General features: G+C 52.5%; 1 protein-coding gene across 1 annotated transcript in view; it reads right to left on the reverse strand.

Annotated features, from left to right (window-relative positions):
* Nucleotides 1-12,409, reverse strand: part of MYO5B (myosin VB) — a 340,313-nt gene that overhangs the window by 46,119 nt on the left and 281,785 nt on the right. The window contains exon 22 of the mRNA XM_059409632.1: nucleotides 7,346-7,579. Within this exon, the coding sequence (XP_059265615.1) occupies nucleotides 7,346-7,579 (234 nt within the window). The remainder of the gene's footprint in view (nucleotides 1-7,345; nucleotides 7,580-12,409) is intronic.

A 12,409-nucleotide genomic window follows, 5' to 3' on the forward strand; every position in this document is an offset into this window, starting at 1 on the left:
GGGAGCCGAGGGAGCTCTAGGTGGAAAGAGAACCTGGGGCAGAGGGACGGCGGTAGCCATGGTTTGGGAGCGGAACGGTGCTGCGGTGCTAATGTGTGGTTTGGAGGGGGGTTGCGGTGGGTAGCTGAGAAAGGACGAGGCTGGGTGGGGAGCAGAAGTGAGAACTGGAGAATGCTTCACTCCCTTTGTCCTCGGGATAAACTCAACTCCTCCACACACCTCCCTAAAATGGCCCGAGCAGGGCCCAGCTTCTCCTGGTTCTGGTTTCCACCCTACTCCCCCCGCTGAGTTCTCTTCCCCAGCCTTCCTGCGGGGGTTTCTCCTCCTTGTCTAGCTCTGGCCCGTGGTTCATTCTTCCAGGAAGGCCTCCTATCCTGCAGGTGTGGGGCGAGCCCCCCAGCACCGTGCTCAGCTTACAGGGCCTGCCTGTCCCTCCGGAGACCCAGCCAGGCTGCTCTGTAGCCTCACCTACCTGCTCAGCCTGGGCCCAGGTGGCATGTCACACCCGACACGCCCGAGCCCGCGAGGAGCCTGCAGCTCCAGTCAAGGGGCCTGTGCTTTCCTCAGTTGGGAAAAAAAGGTTCCTTTAGTTTTTGTTTGTTTTGTTTGGTTCTCAAATGAATGGGTTTATGGTTGATTAAAACATCTAGAACGCAGGCGCTGCTTAATCAAACGACTAAAGAGAAACACAATCTGGGGGAAAAAAAACACACTCCTGGAGCATATCTGATTTCCTCTCACTGAAGACAGCTCACCCCAATAGCACATTTAAGTTAGCTTGGCAAATCCTCAGAATAGCTTCCCATTCCTCAAAGCACATGCTGAAAACAGCCCTCAGAAGAAACCACGAGGGGCGTGGCGCGACAAAGAACACCTGGATGCTGCCTCACGTGAAGCTCCACCTGGCATCATGTCCAGAGGGCAGGACTCCGGTCACCCTCGGCCAAGGAACGAGGCACAGGGCTGGAGCCTCTGAGTGACCCGGTTGAGTCACCGTGCGTCAGGTCACCAGCCTGCTTCCTGGGACTCACTCCCTGAAAACGCAGATGGCTTCCAGGGCACGTGGCCAGCCGCGCAGGCGTCCCAGCTCCCTCCCCGTCCTCATTCCCCCTTCCTTGGGGCATCTACAGTCAGTCATCGTCCTTCTGCAAGGGAACACAGAAGTCAGGCAGGCCTGGGCAGGACAGTGTGCCTGCCACCACCACTAGGTGGGACCCCAAATCCCCACTCCTGGGAAGGTAGTCTCAGAACAGTAACTTTATTGCAACCACTTATGATCAAGGGGGAGACTTGTGGGAACAAGCCACGGTCAACGGCATGTACCCTCTGACTTGTTCTACTGTGCCAGAGTCTCCTTTCTTCCCTCCGTCTCCCTCCAAGGCTTTGAGTCATGCGGGCAGGCCCCTGAGGCCCCCAGCTTTGGTATTCTGAGCCATACATTACAGAGACAACTGGGAGCTTTGCTTTCTTCCTGCCTGCACAACTCTGGAGGTAGGCCCACGCTCCAGCTCTTCAAGCCCACACTCCGCTCCGCACCCGGGGAGGGCAGCGCGAACGCTTCCCCATCACATGTCCCCAGCTACTGGCCACCCCTCCGTCTTCCCCGTCAGCTAGCCCACTCGCAGGCACAGCAGGTGACAAACTTCTGCAGCTAAATGGCCTCCCTTCTGCCAGCGGTCAGGAATGCAGGCTAGAGGGAAAGACACTGAACACAGAACCAGGCAGGTGTGCTCCCTTCAGCATGATAAAGAATACCTTTGCTCGGGTTTGCGACTCAAACATCATTTAGGAGCTCCATTTTCTCTTGGGCTGGGGCAGGGGGCGGGGGCAGGTGGGTCTCCCTGCTTGCAGGGCAGTGTTACCGGGAGGGTTTCTTCTACAAGGTTACTTGGGACAATTCATCAGAACCAATGCTGAGGCTAAATCCCATCACGACGAGGCTAATTTAGTTCCTGCTAAGCTAAATGAAACAAATATCCCAGCTTCATGTTTAAGAACTGTCTTTACTAATTAATCTTCAGGGATATGAATTTATCTCTGAGCTTTTGATTTTGTCTTTTTCCGAGTTAAAATTTAATCTGTAAAAAGGGCCAAGGGCAAGGTTTCTAGTAGAAAACCACGGGAAGAACTGGTTAGATGGCGCCTATCAGAAAAGGTTCTTGGGCCCCAACAATGAGTCGCGAGTCCCTGGTCCTCCCTGCCATGCACGGATCATCTAGTAGAAAGTTACAGGCATGGCCCTTGGAAGGGGCGACACTTCTAATTCTGCAAATTCCTGACAGGGTTTCTGGTCTGTCCTGAGAGGAAGGTAAATGGCAAGCACATTCTACGTGGGGAGTTATTTGGTCAAAGGGAAGAGGGCCTCAAGAGGGAAGAGAGAGGTGAGGACGAAGAGACCCCCCCCAGAGGACTGTGCAGAAACAGAGTGGGAGCTCACCTGGGGCGCACGGCTGTATCAGGCAGGAACACAGCGAGAGAGACGAAGCCACGGGAGGACGCCCTCACTGTTAGAAGGAAGCGGCTGTGCCACCATTCACACAAGAGCCCCATGGAGGCCCCAGCAGAGTCCAGACCCCTGGGCCCTGCATCCTGGGTGCTCCTCCTGTCATTCAGCCTCCACTGTGCCAAGGCCTGGGCCTGAGAATGAGGGTGGGGTCCATGCAGGATCAGGTAGGAGAGCACGACCTCCACACGTTACAGGTGAGGGGAGAGTGAGCATCTACTGAGCTATTGCTATGTCTCGAGCACAGTTATAAATCGATTTACTACTTTGACATAGGTACCATCCATGTTTGCTTGTAGGGAAACTAAGGCACAGAAAAGTTAGAGACCTTGTCAAAGGCCATACAGCCAGGCAGGGGGTATAGCTGACCTTTGCCCCAAGCAGTCTGGGTGCAGGCCCCGCAGTGAACTACTATGCTACCATGTGTCCCGACGGTGCAGAAGGCTGGCATATGAAGAATGGTGATGTCAACAGTCTACAGCAGGCTGCAGACGACTGGTTCCCATAGAAGAGTGACAGGAAGACACTCAGGGCAGGAGAGAACTAGTGTGCACTCTAGAGCCTAGTGCCTAAGACAGCAGTTCTTTGTGGTTGCTCCATAGCTAATGGTGCCCTCAAGGTCAGGAAGTCCTTCGAGGTCAGATGGTCCTTCCCAATCTGTCCTCCTCCTTCCGCATTCACTCTGCCTCTGCCCAGTGGCCTCCTTGTAGATCCTCAAAACTGTCCAGCCTACTCCTACCTCAGGGCCTAGGCACCTGCTGTTTGCACTTGTTACCTGCCCCTAGAAAGGCTCATGGCTCAGCCTCAGACGGTCTCTGGCCACTAGAAGCAAAACCATACCTCTCCCTGCCCCCACGTCCCGCTCTATCCCCTTCACTAGGCTTTATTTTTCTTTATGGCACATGACAGATAATCTGTATTTGGTTCCTGTCTGTACATTTTCTCATAGCCCCCAATATTTGAGCTCCGTAAGAATGACAAGGACTTTAAAAATATCATTTCCTTTTGCCCTAGTGTGTAGAACAGTCCCTAATACACACAGGCACCCCAAAACTATCTGTTCAGTGAATAAAGGGCCTGGACTTTCAACCTGTCTTCCACAAGGTGATGTCCTTCCACACAGTGGGCGTGGGGTCCACATTCTAACCACCAGCAGCCTCCTTACACACCACAAGCCCTGGAGCTCTGGGAGCACAACTGTGTGTCTCCACTGGCCAGAGAAGTCTTCTCCGCATCTTTAGGGAAAGAAAGACTCAAAACAACCCACTGTGAGAATCCCACTATCCCAAGTCAGCTCTCTCCCCTTCTATTGGAAAAACTCAAAACCTTGACCTTGGAACTTCCCAAGGTCCGTAACTAGTGGCCCGCAGATCTGGGACAGATGAGGTACAACTTAAGCTCAGCTACTGAGCACCCATACCTAGACGCTGTTCTCTGCCCCTCCCAAGCATCAGGGACCCTTGCTCAGAGCCAGGGCCCGCACACCCGCACTGAGCCCTGCCTTGCTGGCTCCACCAGGCAAGTGCTGGGGCCGATTCTGGATAATGAGTTATAACTGAACATCAAGGATAGCCCTGGGGGCCACGTCTCTGCCATCACGGACACGGAACAACTCCACCATCCCAGAAAGCACAGCTGCACACGATGGTCAGCACGGGGGTCACGGAGAGCTTTAGAAAATGAACCCATCACACAAGCTAAGAGGAGGGGAGGCTGACAGCCTGGGTGCAACTGCCCTGGGGAGAGGTCCCTAGGGCAGAGACCTTTAGCGGAGAGGGTATGTGTGGACATGTGCCTGGGGTGGGGGCTGCCCCAGGTCTGCAGCCACAGGGGAGGAGGGGCGGGGAGGGGTCCTGCCCTCAGGGAGACCCAGCATCTCCCAGCTGGAGGCAGCATAGCCCTGTGGCCAGACAATGAATATGGTCAGTGGTGGGAAGCCCAAGGTTTTCCAGGCCCCCGGCTCCAATAAAGCATTGGCTGACGGCCATATCAAACCCATTAATTAACATCCACCCGCGGTCGGCTCCTCACGGTGCTCTGACTGTCTCATCAATCTTGTTCAGGGCACAGCAGCCTCCAGACAAGCCTGAGAGGAAACCAACTGTCTGGTTATTCAGCATTTGTTAATATTGGACACAGTGCCTTTGATAAATATTAAACCCTGACCAGAGACAAAAGACGAAGGGGGGTGGTGTGGAATAAAAGCTAGCCCCTCTCCCCACCTACTCTCCATGGCCTCCAGAATAGAAAGTTCTGGAAGACCCTGGAGAAGGAGGTCACTTTGCTTCCACTTTCTCTCTTCTTGGAGGGGGTGGACATTGCGCCTCATGAATCATCTGGGGCCTGTTCTCTCTCCTGTTCCCAGCTGAGGACTGGCTCCACATTGTGGAGTCAGAGAAGGTGCTTTTCCTTCTCTGCCTCTGTGCCTGTTCTCCTCCTTCCGGTGTCCTTGAATTGTTTTCTCTTGGCAGTTCCAAGTTCTCATTGTGTTTACGAACTAACTCAACACACCCCCAGGAAACATTTTTGTAAGGAGAAAATGTTATGCTGTGCCCAGGAACAGTTTCCTATCACAAACCCTTAGGACAAGGCTCGACGCTGACATTTTTAGAGCGCTGAGTCCTCAAGCCGCAGTGCCCAAGAGGAAGCAGGTAGGGAGGCTCGGTGGCTGAGGAGTCGAGGCCTCTCTGTGGCATGGAGACAGGAGATACCCAGGTTTTTGTGGGTTCATTGGGTGAAGACTTCCCACATGCTTCACCTCAATCAGGGGCCCATGCAGGGAACTTGCTTTTGTTTTTCTCCCAGAGTCACTAATCTCAAGGGTTTCCAGTTCTAATCCTGGCTTCTTCTCTGCCTTTGGATTCCCCTGCCTTGTTTTTTCATCACACGGAAGGGTCACCGTCCATTTGTTCCCAGAGCCAGTAGACACAGGGAAGAATTCCACGGTTTGTGGGTTACAGGCTTATAGCTACATTGTAATGGGAGCTTCCTAGTACCACATGCTTTCTCCCAAAGAATGAAGTCCACATCTGGCCTCGTGGTGGGTGCGCAGGCAGGTCTGCCTGGTGACACATGGGGGCCAGAAGCTCCCACTTTCCTTGGCTAGGCTGGCCGCCTGCTCCGGGAAGCCCCACGTGTCACTGTATTCATCACCCAATCCGCACGTGGACCCTGTCTCTGATGCTAGGGAAATCCCCGGGCCCAGGCAAAGCAGTGGCCGGTGGTCGGAAGTTCAGCCTGGGACAGGGAGACTGTGTTAGGCAAGCTCACCACGGGCCGGCCCAACCGCTCTCTGGGATTGCATCCACATGGCAGTCTGCATGCTCCCCAACCGGGCCTGAGGGCTCGGGCCAGGAGAAGGTAACGGGGCAGAGGAAGAGGGATGTTCTATAGAGCAGGTTGGGGTCCTTTCTTCTAGAGCCCCCAAATACCGTCTCATGGAGTTGGCCAGTTAAATGTCCAGAAGAATCCTGAGAGATAATCTACACTTAAAAAAAATAATAAACAGCTGAAGGAACTAAGGCCAGTAAGCTTTCCCATGTGACTTGGTAATGGCAGGACAGGGAGCAGAATCTGGCCATTTCAATGTCTACGCCAGAACACTTTCTGTGGTGGCAGTTAGCCAGCTTTTCTTTTCTTTTCTTTTAAGATTTTATTTGAGAGAGTGAGCATGTGAGAGCAGGGGGAGGGGCAGAGGGAGAGAACCTCAAGCAGACACTGCACTGAGCACAGAGCCTGACACGGGGCTTGATGTCATGACCCCGAGATCATGATCTGAGCCAAAACCAAGAGTCAGACACTCAACCAAGTAAGGCCACCTAGGTGCCTCTTGTCTGCTCTTTTTATGAAATATTTGAGAAAGAGAGAGAGAGCATACACAGGTCGGGGGAGGGGCAGAGGGAAAGAATCTTCAAGCAAACTCCCCATTGAGAATGAAGCCCAGTGTGGGGCTGGATCCCATGACCCATGAAATCATGACCTGAGCTGAAACCAAGAGTGGGATGCTTAACTGACTGAGTCGCCCAGGCGTCCACGGCTCTAATTCTTAAACACTCAAAGTTATTCTGACATTAGAAACACTGAATCCCTCCCCTTCCTTAGTTTCTCAAACCCCATGACTGTCCAGTACTGGAGGCATGGAACAAGTAGGCAAGGTGCTATTTGGCCTGTGGGCTGCGGGTCACTGCAGAGACGCAGGAGCAGACAGCAGTGGCCTGCGTCCATAGGAGACTCTCCGAAAAGCATGTGGCATTCCCTGGCTTGAACAGTTCACCTAGTTGAGGAGAAGGAAATCTGACTTTTGAGTTGGGGAAGTAGGGATGAATCTTGGGAAGTTCTAATTTATGGAATACAGAGATAACCTAGAGAGCCCACCAGCCAGAATGCGTGAGGCAGGCTGAGGCTATCCACAGAAACTTAAGGCAAATACCCCAAGTAAGATTACTACGAGGTTGCCCTAATTCCTGCGATGTCAAGAAAAGCCAGCAGCTCTGTACCGTGCCTCTTGCTTACGAAGACGCGGGCCACAGAGCTGACTCAGCGGCTAACTCTAGGCTATGAGAAGGATGCTCAAAACTCATACGGGCACTCCTTTCAGGGGATGCCACTGCGTTCAGTTAAAGGCAAAATTTGATCAACATGTCTTAGGTGGATGAACACGGGTTCGTGTGGGCTCCCCTAGCACGTGAGCACTTTACGTCTAAATACAGAGAGAAGGTCCATTCCTGGGCACAAGCCCCAGTGAAGCCCAGGGCAATTTTAGAGGAGGAGGAAGAAACCGCCCTGAAGGGGTGCTCTGTTAGCCCGCCCACTGCCACGGCGCTCCCTCCGGCCTTGACATACCTTTTTCAGCTCATCCTTCTCCTTGGTGTGGGTATCCTCCAGGATCTTGCGCTCCGAGTGGGCTCTCTGCAGCTCAGCCCGCAGGCTCTCGACCTCCTCCTGCAGCCTCAGGCTGCTGTCCCCGCTGTGGCCCTGCTGGTAGCGGGCCAGCTCCTTCTTCAGCTTCTCTACCTCCATGGTGTGCGTGGAGGTGACCGCCGACAGCTGCTCCGACAGCGTCCTGAACTCTTTATTCTGTGAGCGCCCCGGCAGAGGAGGAGAGAGGAGAAAGAGCGGAGAGCAAGGTTATAGAGGCAGGCAGAAACCACGAAGGCAATTAAGGAAGGAGCTTCCAACGTGGAATTCGAGTTTGCAATCACAGCACGCTTGAGTGCTCTCCTGGCATCCCCCAGCAGAACTCTGTTGGGAACCTGGAGGCAAGAGAGGGAAAGAAAGAACTCACTGAAGGGACGTTCAAGAAGCGTCCGTGAGCAGTGGCAGAGCTGGAAGCTGGCTGACGGCGGTCAGTCTTGTGTGTGTGGCTGGACAGACCTCACAGCCCATTTTTAAATTGTCGGAACAATTTAATAGCTGGCTTCACAGATCTGCAGCCTTTGCTTTTCAGGTTTTCGTGGTCTTTCACAAGGGGCCCTCCCGCCCTTGGACTCGCTGGCACAAAACACTGCAACCTAATCGCTAGCTCTGAGACAAAGGACCCCTTCAGCATCCCCTCTTCCAAGGAGGCCCTCCATGGGGCCAAGGGATCCTTCTCGCCACCTGTCAGCTTGCCCTGGCGGACTCTGACGCCACACATGGAGGCTCCCGCAGATTCTGCCTGTGCTGTGTCCCCGCGGACTGGACACGCAAACCAACAACAGGCAAGCGAGCAGCCCCCCAGTGTGCCCGGTGCAGATTTGGAAGGGGACAGCACCCCAGATGGGCTCACACAGAGGGAGCACCGAGGACCCAGAACCAGTATCAACAGCTCGTGTCAACACAGGCAAAACCTCATGCTCCAGGAGGCGAGAGGAGCAGCTGAGAGTGGCCAGTGGGGACAGGGAAGAAGGGGTTCTCCAAGTAAGCAACAGATTGTCACTCATTATTCTTCATTGGCTGCTCTCTGGTGAGCTCCTTGTAGACCAGAGCTGTTGGCTGAAACACCAGTAAGCTGGGGCATCAGGAATGAAGCTTCATGGAAAAGCTGTGCAGAGTAGCAGAACAGAGGCTGGCGGACCCCGGAGGGTGCCATGCCTGCTGTGGGACCTCCAGCCCGAGACCTGCTGTGGGAGTTCAAGCAGAGCGTGGCTTGCTTTGAGACTGCAGAGAGAGAGATCCTCATACAGTCCAGGCACACCTTTGGTTACAGCCTGACATCACCCTAGGTCTGTTCTGGCAGCCAGCCTTGCTGGAAGTAATCACAAGAAATCCAGTTAGAGGTCATCTGTTGAGAAAACTCAGTCCTGTCTGTACCTCCCACCCCAACCCTGGCCTGGGTCCCCCACCCCAGAGGCTGAAGGGTCCCTGCCCAAGAAGTGGGTTCAGGGAGAAGACAAGTCAGGTCAACTTTTCCCCACTCGGCCTGGGAGTGGAGTGTCACCTCCAGGTGGCACACTTGGGTCACATCACCAGGAGAGTGGCGCAGAGGACTGGGCGGTGGGTGTTTCTAGCTGGAGCTAGTGTGGGATATGGAAGGAGGCACAAAGTGTGGTGGTGGACAGGAGCACAGGCACAGCCTGCTCCTCTGGAAGAATGTGAGGACGAACTATGTTCTGCAGACAGGCAGATAATGGCAACCTACTATGAACACAGAGGACAACCTAGAACCCCTATGCAAAGAAAATGTGTTCTTCTGGGAGGCTAGCTCTTTGTGGCTTCTGACACCCAGGTGGACACAGGACTCAGGACAGAGTGAGTGGCTGGAGGCAGACAGACCTGTGTTCCTATGCCAGCTCTACCCTAGATCAGCTGTGTCGTCTGATCAGGTCCTTCCACCTCTCTGTGCCCCAGCTCCCTTGCGTGTGCAAGGCGGACTGATAGTAAGTCTTTCCTTGGAGTTTTTATCCAGATGCAGGGAGATCTAGTGCTTTGCCGGTGCTTGGCACATAGTAAGTGCCCAAAAAACAGGGGCTGTCGCCTTCACTCAGCTCTGCAGGGAGTCCCGAGCAGAGGAGCTCTGAATACTCTGCTGGCCCCTGGAGGTAGTGGGGAGACTCCTAACAGCAGCACCTGGCCAGCTCCTTAATTCATCAGCAGCATCCAAATATAATCACTGGGGACTCACTGCAGCTGCACAGTTCATGTCCCGGAGGTACGATTTCAGAAAGGAACACCCCAGAAGAGCCCAGCAGATCCCCCTCTTATCACTCCTGATGTCCACGTCATGTGCTCACAGCTATGCAGCTAAGCCTGACACGGCAGGTGGTGTGGTGCACCTTCTCCCTCACAGATCCCAGAAACCCTCCGTGCAATGGCAGGCTGAGCTCCTCAGGGCTGCCTTTGCTGGTGTGACCGGGAGACCTGGTCTGCTGTGTCCTGCAAGTGAGGGCCTGTTCCTAACAGCAGGGCATGGGGATTTCCAGATAGACCCATATTCTTCGGCTTCCTCAAACATCCTCAGAGGATGTTCTCTCTGCCTCTACCACTGAAGGACACAGATCTGTCCTCAACTGCCAACAAGGAACTTGTCTGTTGTTCATTACTTTCTCAAAAGCTCGTATTTTTTTTCCTCTCAAAGATTTGCTTGGTAAGATTTTTTACGCTTGAAATGTTTCCCCACCTGAAGGAGATGGCATTCACCTGTTCCTCTGGTCCATGGTCCTAAGCACTCTGCTGGACCTCTACAGCACTTGTGTATGAACCAGAAAATTCACCACCTCCAGGAGGATGAGCTCCATAGAGCTGCCTCTCTGGGGGAACATGGGCCCAGGGGTGCACAGCTTAGAAAAGTGGACACCTCTTCCTTAGGGTAGCAATGCTCCAGAGCTCATAGCCAGATGAGCAGAGCAGAGGATGGTCTTCGGCTCTATGTGTCCCCACAGCCAACCACACTTGTGCAGTGTACAACCTGCAGAACTGCATGGAAGAGGTTTCAAGTAGTTCCCAATCAATGGCCTACAGACCCCTAGGGAAGGGGGTGAGCGAATCATTGCAAGACTGCATCATGAAAAGTAATATGCTCCACACATGCTACTAGTGCTACCTGGCACTACCTGGCTGGCACTGTACTACATAATTCATATATACACTAACTCATTCACTCCTGAATATCCTAGTTAGTGAGACTGATTAAAATCCCCATTTCAGTTAAGGAAAATGAGGCACTGGAGGTCATAAAGCTGCAAATTATACTATTTTTTCAAATATATTTGGATGCTCTTGTGAATCAAAATATCGACTAATTTTACGTATCTACTGAGTGCATATTAAGCATATTGAGTCAAACCGATTTAAAAGGCTACCAATTGAATCCATAGAATGCTCTCATGATTTTTCTGACAAAATATTTAAATACAGCATTGTACTCATAAAAGTCTAATAAGCTTGACCCTCATTGTAAAAGAAATGGTAGACTCAACTGGCCTGGTCATTCTACATGTTGTGCTTGAGTAAAGCCAGAATGATAGAAAGCCAAGTTCACTGGCTACATCATTTTGGCTGAAACATGTCACAGCCCAGGCCTACATCAGGGGCACCATAAGAAATGGTCCCAGGAACTGTCACTGTATTTATTGTTGAAATATATTATGAAGGATGATGTGTCTTATAAATACACAGATGACGAAAACCGCAGGAAAGATGTCTCAGTACCCGGGACAGCTCCAATCCTCCTAAACTGTTCTCTGACCACTGAAGTGAGACTCTAATTTCCTTTTTTCTGTTTGCTTGGGAACTTGGTGCCAGTTTTGTGTCTTGTCACTTTAGCTAGGTGCACAAAGCCTTAGACATGAATTTTGGTGCACGCTTACCCTGGCTTTATTCTTTAGTTTCCTCCTTTGCTGACCTCTTGGCAGTGGGGACATCTCTTAAAAAAAAAACAAACTTCCCCCAGGTAATCCTACAGTGCCGTGCAGCCTGGAGTCAGAAGCACTGCTTTATCCACATCATGGTATCAGTGAATTTTTGAGCTAGAAGTTACTTTAGAAATCTTGGGCCAATCTCTTTGAAAGAACTCAAGGCCCAGGTATAGATCCGGCTGTAATCCCAAGCTGTCTGGTCTTGTTGCAAATATAATGGAGACAGAACTCAGGCTTCCATCCAGCTGGGACTTTGTCCACTACCCCATGCTGTTCTGACAAGTACTTTGGGATGTTTCTGCCTCACCTCTCCTTCTGGCTTAAGAACCTTGCGTGTCAGGAAAGCAGTGAACAGAGTTGTCTCCAAGGCACAACAGAACAGAAGAACATTCAATTCCAAATGGCTAGCCCCACCAAGCATCTCTGAGGACCTGGGGCCAGGACCATGCCGGTGATCATGCTGGCGCCTCCTCGCACGACAGAGCACACATCCTTTGACAGTGGATCACACAGCCCTCCGTAAAAGGCCAATCGGGCCAAGGACGACGCCATCTTTATGCGAAGGAACCCAAAACAAAACCAAGCCTTCCTTGGATTGAGGAATTCTCCCATGTCCAGAGAGTCTCCAGATGTGCAGGTAGCCTGCATTTGGTTGGAGGGGCCAGTATGTTCTCTGGAACCAGACCACCAGGTTTCAATCCCAGCCATGCTACTGCCCAGCGTGTGGGCTTGGGTGGACTGCCTACCTCTGTGCCTCAGTTTAAAGTGGGAGAATTATCATCTCAACAGGCCACGGTGAGGATAAAAGAAATGAACATATGCGGATGGTGCCTGTTGCATATATCCGGGCAATGCGGGGAGGGGTACCAGGAAGCAAGCTCTAATCCCACCCTCCTGCCTCTTCTGCTCACCCTCTGCACAGAGGGCACCCCGCCTGGGGTAGAGAGCACCTGCCACCACTCACAGATGTTTGCCAAGCAGGAAGCTTAAGGCACAATCTCTTTTTAAAAATAGGCTTTTAAATCTGCTTCTTTTTGATGTTCTAGCACGTGGGTTGTAAAGTATCAGATTT

The sequence above is a fragment of the Mustela nigripes genome, chromosome 8 (assembly GCF_022355385.1).
Source record: "Mustela nigripes isolate SB6536 chromosome 8, MUSNIG.SB6536, whole genome shotgun sequence".
Classification (NCBI taxonomy): domain Eukaryota; kingdom Metazoa; phylum Chordata; class Mammalia; order Carnivora; family Mustelidae; genus Mustela; species Mustela nigripes.